The 18264-nt window shown below is 41.3% G+C and overlaps 1 protein-coding gene across 2 annotated transcripts; it reads right to left on the bottom strand.

Moving 5' to 3' along the window:
• Positions 1 to 1169: 1169 nt before the first annotated feature.
• LOC311134641 (uncharacterized protein) lies at positions 1170 to 16975 on the bottom strand. Of its 2 annotated transcripts, XM_084168381.1 has the most exons (6): positions 16495 to 16975; positions 10913 to 11016; positions 10530 to 10632; positions 10030 to 10133; positions 3400 to 3496; positions 1170 to 3008 (listed from the first exon to the last, which is right to left on the bottom strand). In XM_084168381.1, exons 1-6 carry the CDS (start codon positions 16778 to 16780, stop codon positions 2167 to 2169), a joined length of 1536 nt encoding a protein of 511 aa, XP_084024507.1. In that variant the 5' UTR covers positions 16781 to 16975; the 3' UTR covers positions 1170 to 2166. The 2 variants fall into 2 exon arrangements, with proteins under 2 accessions (XP_084024507.1, XP_084024508.1); XM_084168382.1 differs by lacking the exons at positions 1170 to 3008; positions 3400 to 3496 and having other exon boundaries at positions 8445 to 10133; positions 16495 to 16967.
• Positions 16976 to 18264: the final 1289 nt, after the last annotated feature.

Here is an 18264-nt window from a genome sequence, read left to right as displayed (position 1 = left end):
TTTCTATAACACTCCAAATTGAGCTCTGGTGCATCCAATTTCCTTTGATAATCCTTGAGATGTCACTACAACTTGATTGGAGTCCACCTGTGGCCAATTCAATTGTTTGGACATGATTTAGAAAGAAACACACTTGTCTTTATACAGTCCCAAAGTTGACAGTGCATGCCAGAGCAGAAACTATACCATGAAGTCCAAGAAACTGTCCGTAGAGCTCCGAGATATAATTGTGATGAGGCATATATCTGGGGAAGGGTATAAAACAATTTTCTAGAGTGTTGAAAGTTTCCAAGAGTACAGAGGTCTCCATGATTGGGAAATGGAAGAAATATGGAACTACCCAGACTCTGCCTAGAGCTGGCCGTCTGACCAAGCTGAGGAACCGGGCAAGAAGGACCTTGGTCAGGGAGGTGACCAAGAACCCAATGACCACTCTGACAGAACTACAGCAGTGGAGGCTGGTGGGAGGAGCTATAGGAGGACAGGCTCATTGTAATGGCTGGAATGGAATAAATGGACTGGTATCAAACATATGGAAACCACATTTGACGCCGTTCCATTAATTCCATTCCAGCCATTACAATGAGCCAGTCCTCCTATATCTCCTCCGACCAGCCTCCACTGAACTACAGAGTTCCTTGGCTGAGATGGGAGAACCTACCAGAAGGACAACAGTTTCTTCAGCACTTCACCGATCTGGGCTTTATGGGAGAGTGGCCAGAAGGAAGCCAATCCTGAGAAAAAGGCACATGACATCACGCCTGGAGTTTGCAAAAAGGCACGTGAAAGACTGATCATAAGGCAAAAGATTCTGTGATCTGATGAGACAAAAATGTAACTCTTTGGCCTGAATGCAAAGCGCTGTCTGGAGAAAACCAAGCACAGCTCATCTTAGACTGGGGCAAAGATTTACGTTCCAACAGAACAATGACCCCAAGCATACAGCCAAAGCAACGCTGGAATGGCGTCAGAACAAGAATGTGAAAGTCCTTATGTGGCCCAGCCAAAACCCAGGCTTGAATCCCATTGAAAGTCTGTGGAAAGACTTGAAGATTGCTGTTCACCGCCGCTCCCCATCTAATTTAACAGAGCATGAGAAAATCTGCAGGGAAGAATGGGAGAAAATCCCCAAATCCAGATTTGCAAAATTGATGACTCTTACCCAAGACGACTCAAAACTGTAATCTGTATTTCATATTCAATACATTTGCTACAATTTCTAAAAATATGCTTTCACTTTGTCATTATTGGGTACTGTGTGTGGATGGGTGAGAAAAAACTATATAAAGGAGGGATTTTTTGGGGGGGTTCAACTCTTTACCCACGGGACTCCAGTTATATCAGCAACATGTAGCTTCATCTATCCACAATAAGACTTCCGGTTTTCAGATTCAGCCTTCAAAATAAAAGTCTGCGGTAAAGTCTGCGGTATATTTAAAACCAAATACTTTTAGACTTTTACTCAAGTATTATTTTACTGGTTGGCTTTCACTTTTACTTGAGTCCTTTTCTATTAAGGTATCTTCACTTTTACTCAAGTATGACAATTGGGTACTTTTCCCATCACTGATGATATGAAATAAATATTTTTTGGAGCTTTGCATAGTGCGTGATGTTAAAATTATGTTACAAAAGTATAACTACATTGGGGAAAAATCTTAACTAAAGAGTTTTTACTTTATATAAGATTTTTCCTGTACAGTGCAATATTTGTATGTGCTGTATAAAGAAATGTGTTATTCTTTATTTGACCTTGGAATAAAATTAAAGACAAAAAAACGAAGCTTAACAGGAAGCATAGAAATAGCACACATAGAACATATCTACCACTTCTTAGACTTGCTTTCAATGCGAATGACAGATCTATAACTCAGATTTCTATGTGATTTTGGTCAGGTCGCCCAAAAAGTTACATATTTCTGCTTTAATGGAGGCACACATATTTTAATTCCATTAATTTTGTTTTGTTACAAGACTAGTCCTCAACTGTAAAATGACAAATAGCCTACAGTCAAAATGTTAAAAAGTAGAATTATTCATGACTAATTGTGTTCATGGTGTACTCTGTGTGACAAAACAATCTCCAGCATTTGCGCAACCTGAATGGTTTCTCTCTCTGTGAATAATAAGGTTGTGCTTTGCAGCAAACCTCTCCTCAGACTGTATTCAGATGGAGGGTCTTTCTCCTGTGTGAACACTCTTGTGTCTGATGAGATTACTTGCATCCGCAAACTGCTTTCCACAAAGTGGGCAAACAAATGGTTTCTCTCCAGTGTGGACGGTCTGATGTTTCTTCAGATAAACAGATTGGCCGAACCTCTTCCCACACTGAGAGCAGCTGAAGGGTTTCTCTCCCGTGTGAACCCGCTGGTGAGACTGAAGATACTTTGGACAAGTGAAATGTTTTCTGCAGAAGCCACAAACAAACCGTTTTTCTCGCTTGCCAACCCTGTGTTGCATTTTATGTCCTGCTATGTAGCGTTGGACTATGCCCACCTTTAGCCTTGCTGTGTTCCCTCTCATATTTACTTGACTGTTAGAGAAACAGTTTTCACTAGCCTCGTAAGACATGCTGTTTTTACTGCTATCATTATCATAATAATCATTATCACTACTGCTAGATTGATATTTTGCTTCATAGGGTTCAGAATCAAGTATTGCAGCCACTGGTTTCACATTGTGAGATTCAACAGCGAACAAAGTGCTTTCCTCAGCTAAGGAAGTCTGTTGTTGCTTTGTGTGAGCTTTGACACGAGTGGGGCTAATTTCCTCAGAATAAGAACAAGCTGGATCCTCAGAATCTGTTTCAGTGCTTCTTGGTGTCCACAAGCCAGAGTATCCCTGCCTCCGTACGCAGTGTGCAACTTTCGTATGCTGAAACTTCTGGATCGTGCGCTCCCTCTCTTGGTCTGCGTTGATGTGCGGATCATTGTCCTCAAAGAGACTGTCAGTCTGAGTGTGTCCAATCACATCCCTTTGGTCTTCATCAGCACCTGATTCAACACTGCCTATAGAGAGGAAATAATTGATGAAATATAAAATAGTGGATAATTGCCTTTCCTTGACTTTGAGAAATCATTTTAAGATGGAGTTGTTTTTTTAAATTATAGATAAACCATCCACTCCATATGACTGGCATTTTACATTTCATTATAGGCCTCCATTGCACTTACTCTCCCTGAGCCGACAAGGTGAAAAATCTGTCGATATGCCCTTGAGCAAGGCAATTAACCCTAATTGCTCCAGGGTCGCAGTTGAATGGCAGACCCTGGCCATGACCCCACTCGCCGAGGGTGTCTCAGGGAGAGTGGGATATGCAAAAAAACACATTTCCAATTCACACATGCGTATTAATACACACTTGTACATATGTGAAATAAGACAAATATAAGCACCCACCTTTGATCCTTGGGTCATTCTGTAGGCTTATGGTGTTCTCCTGTCTTTCCTCTTTGATTTGGATGCACTCAGGCTTACCCATCTCCTTCACCATATACTGTAAGGGAACCAAATTAATCCTTTCTTAAAAGCTTTGAATAATATGACGTCTCATAGATAATTATGTTAGTACGGTTTGTATTGTTATAGAGGACGGCATGCGGGATACTGACGAGACTACGTCGGCGAGTGGATAAACCGCCTCTACCCTCCGTTCTATTGGCGAACGTGCAATCACTGGAGAATAAACTGGACGAGCTCAGTTTCGAGACTATCTTATCAACGTGATCTGAAGAACTGTAATATCCCATGTTTCTCAGAGTCATGGCTGAACAAGGACATGGAAAATATATACAATGCATTTGGAAAGAATTCAGACCCCTTGACTTTTTCCACATTTTGTTACGTTATAGCCTTAATCTGAAATTGATAGAATTGTTTTTTTTCCCTCATCAATCTACACACAATACCCAATAATAACAAATAAAAAAGAGGTTTGTAGAATTTTTTGAAAATGTATTAAATATAAACAGATATCACATTGACATAAATATTCAGACCCTTAACTAAGTACTTTGTTGAAGCACCTTTGGCAGCGATTACAGCCTCAAGTCTTCTTGGGTATGACGCTACAAGCTTGGCACACCTGTATTTGGGGAGTTTCTCCCATTCTTCTCTGCAGATCCTCTCAAACTCTGTCAGGTTGGATGGGGAGCGTCGCTGCACAGCTATTTTCAGGTCTCTCCAGAGATGTTCGATCGGGTTCAAGTCCAGGCTCTGGCTGGGCAACTCATGGACATTCAGAGACTTGTCCTGAAGCCACTGCTGCGTTGTATTGGCTGTATGCTTAGGGTCGTTGTCCTGTTGGAAGGTGAACCTTCGCTCCAGTCTGAGGTCCTGAGCGCTCTGGAGCAGGTTTTCATCAAGGATCTCTCTGTACATTGCTCCGTTCATCTTTCCCTCGGTCCTGACTAGTCTCCCAGTCCCTGCCGCTGAAAAACATCCCCACAGCATGATGCTGCCACCACCATGCTTCACCGTAGGGATGGTGCCAGGTTTCCTCCAGACGTGACGCTTGGCATTCAGGCCAAATAGTTCAATCTTGGTTTCATCTGACCAGAGAATCTTGTTTCTCATGGTCTGAGAGTCCTTTAGGTGCCTTTTGGCAAACTCCAAGTGGGCTGTCATGTGCCATACTGAGGAGTGGCTTCCGTCTGGCCACTCTACCTTAAAGGCCTGATTGGTGGAGTGCTGCAGAGATGGTTGTCCTTCTGGAAGGTTCTTCCATCTCCACAGAGGAACTCTGGAGCTCTGTCAGAGTGACCATCTGGTTGTTGGTCACCTCCCTGACCAAGGCCCTCCCCCCTCCCGATTGCTCAGTTTGGCTGGGCGGCCAGCTCTAGGAAGAGTCTTGGTGGTTCCGAACTTCTTCCATTTAAGAATGATGGAGGCCACTGTGTTCTTGGGGACCTTCAATGCTGCAGACATTTTTTGCTACCCTTCCCCAGATCTGTTCCTCGACACAATCCTGACTTCGGACAATTCCTTCGACCTCATGGCTTGGTTTTTGCTCTGACATGCACTGTCAACTGTGGGACCTTATATAGACTGGTGTGTGCCTTTCCAAATCATGTCCAATCAATTGAATTTACATTGACATTTACATTTTAGTCATTTAGCAGACGCTCTTATCCAGTGCATAATTTTTTTTTCTCCCATACTGGCCTCCCGTGGGAATCGAACCCACAACCCTGGCATTGCAAGCGCCATGCTCTACCAACTGAGCTACACGGACTCCAATCAAATGGTAGAAACATCAAGGATGATCAATGGAAACAGGATGCACCAGAGCTCAAATTTTGAGTATCATAGCAAATGGTCTGAATACTTATGTAAATAAGGGATTTCTGTTTTTTATTCTATATAAATTAGCAAAAATGTCTAAAAACCTGTTTTCGCTTTGTCATTATGGGGTATTGTGTAGATTGATGAGGATTTTTTTTCTTCCATCCATTTTAGAATAAGGCTGTAACGTACTGCATTTTAACTAGGGTGCCTGAAACCGTAGTAAACATTTCCCAGATAAGAGATATTATATATTTTGTCACATTATTAGTCATCTACCTTCAGAACAGCATAATACTGTTTTACAGAATCTTAATCTTCTTTGCTTGGATGCTCCCCATCACTGCAAACGTTGTTCAACTCTTTGCCCACAGGACTCCAGTTATAGCAACATGTAGCTGCATCTATCCACTGGCAGCAATGGAGGTGGCGGAGTGAAAGCCAGCAACAGTCTGTACGACAAAGTCCCCCTCCAAAACGGATTATTTTTGTTTGGTTAGTAGTAGTAGTAGTAGTAGTATTTTCCACCCCAGTTTAGACAGGCAGTAAAACAATTCTCTACAGTAAAATATGTATTCCATATATACAGTGGGGAGAACAAGTATTTGATACACTGCCGATTTTGCAGGTGTTCCTACTTACAAAGCATGTAGAGGTCTGCAATTTTTATCATAGGTACACTTCAACTGTGAGAGACGGAATCTAATACAAACATCCAAAAAATCACATTGTATGATTTTTAAGTAATTAATTTGCATTTTATTGCATGACATAAGTATTTGATACATCAGAAAAGCAGAACTTAATATTTGGTACAGAAACCTTTGTTTGCAATTACAGAGATCATACGTTTCCTATAGGTCTTGACCAGGTTTGCACACACTGCAGCAGGGATTTTGGCCCACTCCTCCATACAGACCTTCTCCAGATCCTTCAGGTTTCCGGGCTGTCGCTGGGCAATACGGACTTTCAGCTCCCTCCAAAGATGTTCTATTGGGTTCAGGTCTGGAGACTGGCTAGGCCACTCCAGGACCTTGAGATGCTTCTTACGGAGCCACTCCTTAGTTGCCCTGGCTGTGTGTTTCGGGTCGTTGTCATGCTGGAAGACCCAGCCACAACCCATCTTCAATGCTCTTACTGAGGGAAGGAGGTTGTTGGCCAAGATCTCGCGATACATGGCCCCATCCATCCTCCCCTCAATACGGTGCAGTCATCCTGTCCCCTTTGCAGAAAAGCATCCCCAAATGATGTTTCCACCTCCATGCTTCACGGTTGGGATGGTGTTATTGGGGTTGTACTCATCCTTCTTCTTCCTCCAAACACGGCGAGTGGAGTTTAGACCAAAAAGCTATATTTGTCTCATCAGACCACATGACCTTCTTCCATTCCTCCTCTGGATCATCCAGATGGTCATTGGCAAACTTCAGATGGGCCCGGACATGCGCTGGCTTGAGCAGTGGGACCTTGCGTGCGCTGCAGGATTTTAATCCATGGCGGCGTAGTGTGTTACTAATGGTTTTCTTTGAGACTGTGGTCCCAGCTCTCTTCAGGTCATTGACCAGGTCCTGCCGTGTAGTTCTGGGCTGATCCCTCACCTTCCTCATGATCATTGATGCCCCACGAGGTGAGATCTTGCATGGAGCCCCAGACCGAGGGTGATTGACCGTCATCTTGAACTTCTTCCATTTTCTAATAATTGCGCCAACAGTTGTTGCCTTTTCACCAAGCTGCTTGCCTATTGTCCTGTAGCCCATCCCAGCCTTGTGCAGGTCTACAATTTTATCCCTGATGTCCTTACACAGCTCCCTGGTCTTGGCCATTGTGGAGAGGTTGGAGTCTGTTTGATTGAGTGTGTGGACAGGTGTCTTTTATACAGGTAACAAGTTCAAACAGGTGCAGTTAATACAGGTAATGAGTGGAGAACAGGAGGGCTTCTTAAAGAAAAACTAACAGGTCTGTGAGAGCCGGAATTCTTACTTGTTGGTAGGTGATCAAATACTTATGTCATGCAATAAAATGCAAATTAATTACTTAAAAATCATACAATGTGATTTTCTGGATTTTTGTTTTAGATTCCGTCTCTCACAGTTGAAGTGTACCTATGATAAAAATTACAGACCTCTACATGCTTTGTAAGTAGGAAAACCTGCTAAATCGGCAGTGTATCAAATACTTGTTCTCCCCACTGTGTGTGTATATATATATATATATATATATATATATATATATATATATATATATATATATATTTTATAACCCTTATTTTACCAGGTAAGGTGACTGAGAACACATTCTTATTTAAAGCAATGACCTGGGGAATAGTTACAGGGGAGAGGGGATGAATGAGCCAATTGGAAGCTGGGGTTGATTTGGTGGCCATGATGGTATGAGGGCCACATTGGGAATTTAGCCAGGACACTCTTACGATAAGTGCCATGGGATCTTTAGTGACCACAGAGAGGAAGGACACCCGTTTAACGTCCCATCCGAAAGAAGGCACCCTGCACAGGGCAATGTCCCCAATCACTACACTGAGGTATTGGGATCTTTTTTTTTAGACCAGAGGAAAGAATGCCTCCTACTGGCCCACCAACACCACTTCTCCCATCCAGAGAACAACCAGGACCAACCCTGTTTAGCTTCAGTGGCAAGCCAGCAGTGGGATGCAGTGTGGTATGCTGCTGGCTGGCCACATGCAGTGTGTTGCATTGGGGGATTTGGAGGGGGCGGAGTAAAAAGCCAGCAACACTTCCTATGAACTAGCTTTTTGTTCAAACTCATCTGTCTTGTATTCTATGGGACTATAGTGAGTAGACAGGACCCTGGTTTTATGGACACACAATCAATAGTTTTTCCTGTACAGTGCAATATTTGTAAGTGCTGTGCTGTATACAGAAATGTGTTATCTTTATTTGACCATGGAACATGTTTTAAAACCCAACTATAATGCAAATGTCACTTAAATATGAATCATTGTTATTGTTTAGACAATTTTCATATATCATGAATAAATACAGGTTATTGACACTTTTCTACTATTACGTGGGAGACTTATGAAGATTTCTGAAATTCCGTGACCCGGAAGTGCTTCTTTAGTGTTGCTGATGAGTAGCTGGTTCTGCATCCTACTGGATGAGAGTCAAGAAAGTCAGGAATGTGGTGGCCTTTTTCTTAAAATTGTTTATTTCACAAAAACATCAATTTTCAAGGGCAATTCTGGAAAAAAAAAAGAATGTGTGCAACAGAATACATATTACAAAAATGTCATATGTGAGCCTTTGCGAGATATCATTTGACTAGAGTGATTGGCTTGGAGGAGTGTTTTTCCTAAAGAGAGGTAGTATTTTTTATATTAATAATAATAGTTGTAACAATCGCTGTTTGTACTGCACCTTTCATATATTGCCTGCAGCACTTTTGAAATATTAATAGTAATGGCGGCACACAAATTATTTGTTGATTCCATTCTTTTTGTTTTGTTATAAGACTAGTCCTCAACTGTAAATTTCAAATAGCCTACAGACAAAAATGTGTTCAGTTAAAATGTTAAAAAGTAGAATTATTCACGATCGTGTTCATAGTATAGTCAGTGACAATACATCTCCAGCACTTGAGCAAGCAGAATGGTTTCTCTATAGGTGAAGTGTAAGGTTGTGTTTCGCAGCAAGCTCCTCCCCAGACTGTATGCAGATGGAGGGTATTTCTCCTGTGTGAACACTTGTATCTGATGAGACTACTTGAGTCCGCAAACAGCTTTCCACACAGTGGGCTGAGGATAAGTGATAAACAACTTCAATGAGAGTTACAAAGACACTAATTCAAAAGTGTATAGAATACTTTTTGGATTATGAATTCCCTCAGTCAAGACGCAATTCCTTTTTTGTTCAAGCTGGGCTGAAGAACGTTTGTGTACACTTTCACTCACTGAAAAGTGGTTGGTAAAATACTTTCTTCTCCATCGTGGACACTGATGTGTCTCTTGAGATGATTGGCCGATATGAAAGTCTTTCCACACTGTGGGCATCTAAACTGCTTGCATCCTGTGTGTACGCTCAGGTGAACTTTGAGGTGCCCCGACTGGGCGAAGCGCTTGCCGCAGTGGCTGCAGCCGTAGCGTCTCTCCCCCGTGTGAACGCTCTGGTGTCGCTTGAGGTTGCTGGAGTCGGAGAAGCGCTTCCCGCACCGCATGCAGCTGAACGGCTTCTCCCCGGTGTGAACCCTCAGGTGTGTCTTGAGGTTCTTCAGACAAGCCAAAGTCTTACCACAGAAACTACAAATGAACCGGTTACCTGCTGTGCCATCTCGGTTGTAATTCACAGCGTCATTATTATGACTGTCATGGGAGACCCAACCATCCATCATTACCAAGGCACTGGATCCAGTCTCAATGCCTTTTCGCACAGTCATGTGAGGCTCATCTGAGGGCAACGGCGCCCTCTGTCTATTGTCTCTGTAAGCTACAGGTTGTTTGTGCTCAGTTATGGAGTGACTCACCTTGTACATCGAAAAGGGAAAACCATTCTCTGAATCAGAGTGAATAGGTACAACATCCACATGAGAGTAAGAGCACTCGGGAAGATCAGCCCCAGGACCCTGGGTGCTAAGTGTCCCAAGTTGTCTGGGGGGCTCAAACATCATACAATCAAAGCCTGCATGGTCAAGTATTCCATCACCATCTTCCAATGCTGGGGTTTGAGATCTTTTGTTCACACTCAGGTTTTCATTGTTGTCTGTTTCGCCACTCACCCATTTACAAGAGCTGGCGTTCTCCTGTTTGCTGATTGGTTGAGCAGCCTCTGTTTCGATGTTGGAATGCCTTTCTCCTCCATCAACACTGTGATTTAAAGCTCCTACAAAATGAACAACACAGTGTGTGAATCACTATGAACTGGATGATCATGAAGGTAATCATCAAATATTACAAATCAGTCAAAGGATATGAGCAATTTCTAGTCTATATGAAAGCCAAAAATATTGGCATGAAATCTGTTGCACTTATAATTAAATCAATTCATGAATTGTATACAGTACGCAGTTTAACATTATTGCAATCATTTTACATGACCGTAATAATTTATCATGTTTTTTTCCCCAATATAACATTGTGATTTATTCATATTTATGGGAAAAGGCCAAATGGTATGACCCAGAACCTAAGTGCAATGAGATGTGTGTAATACAAAAAACTTTTTTTCCCAAAAGGCATAATGAAAACACTTGATTAAGCCCGTCTCCCATTTACTTACCGGTACTCAGTCTCTCTCGTTGGTCATAATTGTCCCAGGCTTCCTCCAGCCTCTCCTCTTTGATGGTAGGTGATTTGAGCTTTATCTCATCTAACGCTGCAGGCTGTTGGACACAAGGTTGGGATGCAAGATATAACTGGGAATAATCCACTAACTGTGAGAAAATGTACTCTGAACACATGTCACAGTCAAAGACAACTGAAAAAAGATGTAACACAAGAACACTAACAGAACAGTAAACAGGTCCAACAGCATCACTTGAACGCAAGATTACCACTAGTATGGGTAGGCTATAGGTCATATTTGCTTTCAGACTCAGGTTGTTTTGATAACCACTGAAATATTAGCTGCCCTTTTTGAAACAAGTGTGGAGAAATGCTTACCTTTCTGGGTGTGGTAGTCTGTCCAGTGTCACCTAAGGAAATTCCGTCCCTAAACAGGCTGGTGACCAACTGGGAATCAACTGCTCTCCGACATTGTACCTCACCTAAAATGAGCAGACAAGGGAAATTGTTTACATTCACACACAACACACTTTATCAATGGTGTCTTGATAAGTTGGTTTCTTAAATGATGTAACCAATAAATGTAGCTAGTATGTGTTCTATAGCACTCACCAGCATGTAGTCCTAAAAAAACAGAAATGATTTACCTCTGGTTCGTCAGACATTCCCATTGGGGAAATGAATGGGGAAAGAATGGGGTTTTGGGATAAACGCCGAAAATAAGGTCTGAGGTTAACACAAGCTTAGGAGATCTTATATGTTTTGTTCTATGGGATAATATCAGTCAGTGAACATGCCCTTTATGAATTATGAAGCCTTTATGTGCTTGTTTTGATTACATAAATGCTTCAAATTCACAAAAATGTACGTTAGCTGATGAAGATTATCTCAGAACAAAACGTATCAGATCTCCTAAGCCTGTGTTTACCACATACTTTATTTTCGGTGTTTATCCCAAAAAATATATATACAGTAATTGCAACAAAAACATCTAATTAATTTCCCCATAGGGTTTGGCCAACGAGCAGGGTTGCCATGTCTGCGGTTTCCTAGCAAAATTGAGCTACTTTAAAAACGATGTTGTGGGTGAAAATGTATTGGTCGCGGGTTGCAGGTTTTTGTGCTACTTCTAAATTGCATTTCTTTCTTAAAAAAAACAAACAGATTAATTTAATTGTTACTGCTGACAATCAGGCAGTGAGGCAGGCTGTTGCCGAGTGAGTTATTGAGTGGTGGGGAGGGAGGGGTGGGCCGTAGGGGTGTGTGTGTGTTGAGCACAGTCATTGGTGTTGAGAGAGTGCTGCAGCAGGTAGTCATGACAAGTGATGAGAGAAAAACAAACTAATTAACTAGCACTAGCTAGCTACATACTTCGCCCTCATAATTCTTGTTTGCGTCGTTCATTGTATCCTGACCGCCCCCAGTCCTACGAATCATTACTAGAGCCAACACAGGAAAGTAGAGAAACTGAAAAATAATCATCCAACAGTTTAAGAGAGAGGGAGAGTGGATCGAACGATGTGCTTTCTCTCTGGGTAAGCCAGGGCTCGAAATTAAGGTTGTCCCGTCGACGATAAAAAAATATGTATGGGGCGGTTCAAACAGACTCTGGGACGATAGATCCAAAATGCATACAACTACTGTACATCAAAACAATTCTAAAAGCAATGAGGCTAATGTAACAGATCAGAACGTTTAGCTTAAAATGAACTCAACTATTATTTATTGACATTATAAGCGCAGCAATGCACACATGGCAGTAGCCTACCCGCAAATGTTCCAAAATGCAATTAGGGGGAACACACAGTTCTAAAAAATTATTATAATAATAATAAAAAATGCACTGCACATGTGAATGGTTTCATGTGACAAAGATGAAAATATCTGTTAGAAATTTAGAAAGAGGGGAGATCTAAAGATGCAACAACTAGCATGGGTTGCTAATATGACTAGGATTTTGTCTTTGCCTTCTGGACTATGAAATAAAGTTGATTTGAAAACCAATAGAACATGGTTTTGGCTATAGGGTACTTTGAAACAAGGTAAGCTATGCCTAAAGAAATGACAACTTCCAGGTTTTACACAATTACGTTTATGGTTAAATAGTTTCAAAATGCTGACTGCCTCCGCTCAGATTGCAAGGTGTGTGATGTGTGCGGTGCGCAGCAGGCACTGTCCTTCACTCTCTGCTCTTGTGACCATTTGATCTAAACTAACTGTGCCTCGAGTAGGCTATGTCAACAGAATCAAACCTTTAGACGTTAATGTGTTAATTATCCTACTTTATAATTGTCAAACATAACTGTCGTTTAGCCTAAATTTAAGTCTCATTAAAGTTTGGCAAAATGTTCTGGCGCCTCCATCATGTCAGCGTCAGTGTGGACATGAGAGGCTGTAGCCTATATGCATATAACGTAGGCTACATTTTTACATGTAGGCTAATTATGTATCTACATTTATGTAAAATAGATGTAAATATTATTCCAATGTTGGCCTTTTTAGAGGCTATTTTTTTTAGGTGATCTATTTCAGTAGTAGGCTCTTATTAGCATTTTAAATCATTGTGAATGACCTAGGTCCTAGAGTAGGCCCATGTTGGCATATCAAAACATATTTCTTTTTTCAATTAGTATTTTATTATGGGACGGTTCATCTGGAGTTTGGGCCGGTTTAAATTGCACTTCCGGATGATTCTGGGACATGGTGAAAAAAGTTAGTCTTGAGCCTAGCCGACTCAATTCCACGAATTACGATGGAGTTGAGCAGCAACTAGTGTGGGCGGACTGGAGCTCTGACATCACATAAAATGACGTTTTTATCAAAAACGACTGATTTCAGCATCCAAAGAATAGCCCGCAATTAACGGAGCTCCAGTCCCCTCACACTAGTCTCCGCTCAACTAATATAACGCATGCTCCACTCTCAAGTTGAAGTTGAACTTGACTGATGCCAAGGAGGAGGCTGCTGAGAAAAAAGGTGCAGTTGCGGACCAGAAGACTGCAGCCAAGGCAGCACTGATCCACACATGCCCTGTCTGTTGGTTGGTACTGTGTGCTTTTAGGTTCCTATCCATGTGTAGGCTATTGTACTGGCCTGTGTGGAACAGTCTTTCATATGTGTAGTAGTTTGTTGCTTAGTTTATCATTTGTGTCAACTTTCAAGTCAATCGGAGCCACATATTAACTTCCTTCATTTTACACTTGACCTTTATAGACCCACACCCGAAGACATTTACATTTTAGTCATTTAGCAGACGCTCTTATCCAGAGCGACTTACAGTTAGTGAGTGCATACATTTTCATACTGACATTCAAGCAGTACTTTGAGAGCAAGCGTCCCAAGTTTCCAATGGTCCCAGTACTGGTTGACGTGCAGCCCTAAGTGACCACACACACTCAAATGGACCTACAGCTGGGGTAAGATTCTTCCATTATTCACACATAGTAGACATAGTGTAAACCACCATGTCAACAAAATGCTGTCCTCAATGCTTAAGTTGTATTGTCAATGGCTCTACTTGTGGAAATGCTGTGAACACTCATAGTCTTTAATGTGATTCACAGGCACACAATGACCACGATTTGAATGCTGCAACGGAGATGGAATGATGTCGAGGGACACGCGCTGAGACCCTGAGTATGACTGGACATACTCAGACTGTGACAACGACATAAAAGGGGTGCAGAAGCACACCATTTTATATTTATTCCATGGCCAACCATCCCTCTAGCTACCCCTTATTCCACATTGCCTTTTATGCCCCACGGTCCCTCAACTTCGGACCTCTCCATCTTATCTCTATAAACCCACCCTAATATCACCCATCTTATCTCTATAAACCCACCCTACCTTCACCCATCTTATCGCTATAAACCCACCCTATCTTCACCCATTTTATCGCTATAAACCTACCCTACCTTCACCCATCTTCCCTATGCTGCTTCCTTTACTTGTTCTTCTCCTGATTTGATATCATCTAGACTCAGTAACACAATTAAAAGTGTTGCTGTGTACTACTGTTTTTCTACTTTTTTTTTCCACCTGTGTAATGCTTTCCTGCTGCAGTGTTAAATGTTCTGGTCACAATTGACAGCAGCAACATGGACCTGTTAAATTGACATGGGCGTTGATATAGCGGCATTTAGGCATGGCTTCCTTGTTTTGAGTCTGTTAAGTGCGTTTCTCATTCTGCTTTAGTTGACCTAGTATTTAATATTAAACCTACCGTAGCCAGTTTTTTCTCCATTTGTAACTCACCCACCATAAATCACAATATGCTGTTTTACATTGTGTTATTTGTGCTGGTCTAATTCCTAAAATGGACAAGCAGAAGAATCTGTGCGCCTTCAGATAGTAATAACAGTGAATATGGTGCTCTTCGATGTCCCAGGTTTGTGGCATTGATGAATAAATAATTTAATCTTTACTTCAAGTCAGATGTTTATATGTTATGTATGAAAGGCATATGTATGCATTGTTACCCATTTCGATTTCTTTAAAACAATGTAATTGTTGGAGTTCAGGTGTTTGACGTGATTGATGAGTGACTAGGTGCATTCTTGTCAAATAAATATGCTTATTCATTCATGATTATGGATACAATCTGCAATTAGTTAATCTGGCTTCGAATCTGCAACAGAACATGTCAACAAGTTAGTTCTGAATTGCTTTATACAGCAGTGCATTCTGACACTATAAATTGAAACAGATTTCACCTAGTTCATATAGTTGGCAGGGATTAAATATAGACCTCCACAGGCTGAAAGATCTGTTAAAATAAGGATATGTTGCTAATATCATCTAGTTGGGTAGGTAGCTAGCTAGCTTATTTGCAAAGTATTCTGTACAAAACACAAGACCAAATATTTTTAATCCCAGCCCCCGTCCCCGCAGGAGGCCTTTTGCCTTTTGGTAGGCCGTCATTGTAAATAAGATTTTGTTCTTAACTGACTTGCCTTGTTAAATAAAGGTTAAATAAAAAAATGCATAAATAAGACAACAAATATTAGTTAAAATCTGTAACAATAATTTACATTTCAATCAAGGTTGCTAGTAGTTACTAGCAGACAGCAAAGGTGTCAGCTTGAGATGATGTGCAGGAGTGTGCAGAGATTTGTAGTCCCCTGTAGCTCAGTTGGTAGAGCATGGCGCTTGCAACGCCAGGGTTGTGGCTTCGTTTCCCACGGGGGGCCAGTATGAAAAAATGTATGCACTCACTAACTGTAAATTGCTCTGGATAAGAGTGTCTGCTAAATGACTAAAATGTAAATGCATGGTGTCAACTTTGATGCTAATTAGCATTTTCGAATCTGAGAGTAAATCGTGCCGAACATATTGATAAAAGTCAAATAGTCGGCGAGGAATTTACACGGTTATCATAACGTCACACCAGGGAAAGCCTACATGAAACACAGATCTTGTTTGAAGTGGTTCTAAAATCCCCTATGCGAAAAATGAATGGTGAAAAAACGACTGGAACTATTTCCGTGTTGACCACTAGGTCTTATATGTATTATGAGGTGTCTACTGTGGGGCTCTATTCCTATGAGGGAAATTAATGGGGAAATTATTGGGTTTTGGGATAAACTCTGAAAATAAGGCCCGAGGTTAACATTTACATGACATTTTAGTCATTTAGCAGACGCTCGTTAACACAGGTTTAGGAGATATTATACGTTTTATTCTATGAGAAAATATCAGTCAGTTAACATTACCTTTATGAATTACGAAGCCTTTGTGCTTTTTATTTTATTACATAAACGCTTCAAAATTCACAAAAAGTGTCTTTAGCTGATGAAGATGATCTCATAGAACAAAACGTATAATGTCTACGCCTGTAGACATTTTCGGCGTTTATCCAAATACCCTACAAAAACGCTATTCATCTCCCATAGGCGGAGTAAGTGCCTACAAAAAGACGCCATTACTAATTGTTCTCTATTGAAACGCCCAAATCTTACTGCTTGATGTCCTTTTCGATTCCATGCCAACGTGAGCTCGAGAGCGACTGTGCGCGAGGATTGAGCTTCCCATTCCCGCTCTCAGAGCACTCGCACGAGACACTTTCAGGTCCATCATCCGTAGTTTTCTCCTCAATGCTTCATTCTCCTTCTGCCCTTGAGATATCTCCAAATGCAGGACCGCATAGCCATTGTCAACAAGCTCGCAGATTTCAGCCACGGCCGCGTTAGCCAAAACCTCCATGATGGAGGCTAGCTGAGTGTGAAAGGCAACGGATTTTGCCATTATTGGAGCGAAAATGCCCTCAGAATAAGTAATTGTTAATGGATGAAGTGTAGAAGAAATAGGCTGTAGAAAAGTATAGATGCCGACGCCTCGAAGTCAAATTTAGTGCAGCAACACTAAAATGTCAAAAGAGTGCCGGCAATGTTTCGTCAGCACAAGGCCCTCACTAGTACAGACGGGAAGAGATCCAGCGTCTCGTCCACTTTCACCACAGATACACCAATGAGCCAGATACTTCACCGGATGTATAAATGTGAAGCATCCGGTTCGCGTTTCCACTCACGACCAGAGGAAGCTCAGTGGGAGAAGATGGCGCTAGATGGATTTTGGGCGACATTCTGTTCATTTTCTCATCGATTAAACATTTGATCTCCATACAATATTCAGTTTCCAAAACTAGAATCTGTAACAGAGTGCTCTGCGATTTGTATACTTTACCGTTTGCCAAAGTTTCAAAAAAATTACGTTGTTTAGGAGTGCAAGGACGATTTGCAACATTGCACACGCGCACTTCAGCATAGGCGTTCCCTAACGCAAATATGCAAATAAATGCTAGAACGCGCCAATAGCATCTCACTAGCTCGTGCTTGGCTCTGACCACCTCCTTGCTTGTTCTGCCCACTATGATTCATTTTTCCCCAATAGGAAACGACAGGCTCTGGTCTATCTTGGGGTGGTTATATAAATGTTTCTTTAACGGTTTCGTCAGCAACACTATAAATGTACTTCCTGTTTACGGAATTTAGGACATTTTCTAGATAAAAGTCCCCCACGTAATTGTAGAAAAGCATACAATATCAGTTTCCAAAACTAGGATCTGTAACAGAGTGCTCTGCGATTTGTATATTTTACCGTTTGCCAAAGTTTCAAAAAAAGTACGTTGTTTAGGAGTGCTTGGACGATTTGAGACATTGCAAACGCGCACTTCAGCATAGGCGTTCCCTTACGCAAATATGCAAATAATGCTAGAACGCGCCAATAGCATCTCACTAGCTCGTGCTTGGCTCTGACCACCTCCTTGCTTGTTCTGCCCACTATGATAAATTTTTCCCCAATAGGAAACGACAGGCTCTGGTCTATCTTGGGGTGGTTATAGAAATGTTTCTTTGACGGTTTCGTCAGCAACACTATAAATGTACTTCCTGTTTACGGAATTTAGGACATTTTCTAGATAAAAGTTCCCCATGTAATAGTAGAAAAGCGTCATTAACCTGTATTTATTCATGATATGAAAAATTGTCTATACATTAACAATGATACATATTTGTTCATATTTAAGTGATATTTGCATTACATTTGGGTTTTTAAAAAAATTCCAAGGTCAAATAAATTCCCCCAATGCAATACACTGTATATGAAATACATATTGGTTAATATAAAGAAAACTATTCTAGGTGCTGAAGTAAAAGTGGGGTTGGGATTACTCACTAGGTTCTGTAGAATCTATATATGGTGTTCTTTCATAGGAGACTGAGGTCTATCTG

The sequence above is a fragment of the Coregonus lavaretus genome (assembly GCF_964263955.1).
Source record: "Coregonus lavaretus genome assembly, chromosome: 1".
NCBI classification, from domain to species: Eukaryota; Metazoa; Chordata; class Actinopteri; order Salmoniformes; family Salmonidae; genus Coregonus; species Coregonus lavaretus.
The sequence above is the reverse complement of the archived record's forward strand: the minus strand, read 5'-3'. Positions and strand labels throughout refer to the sequence as shown.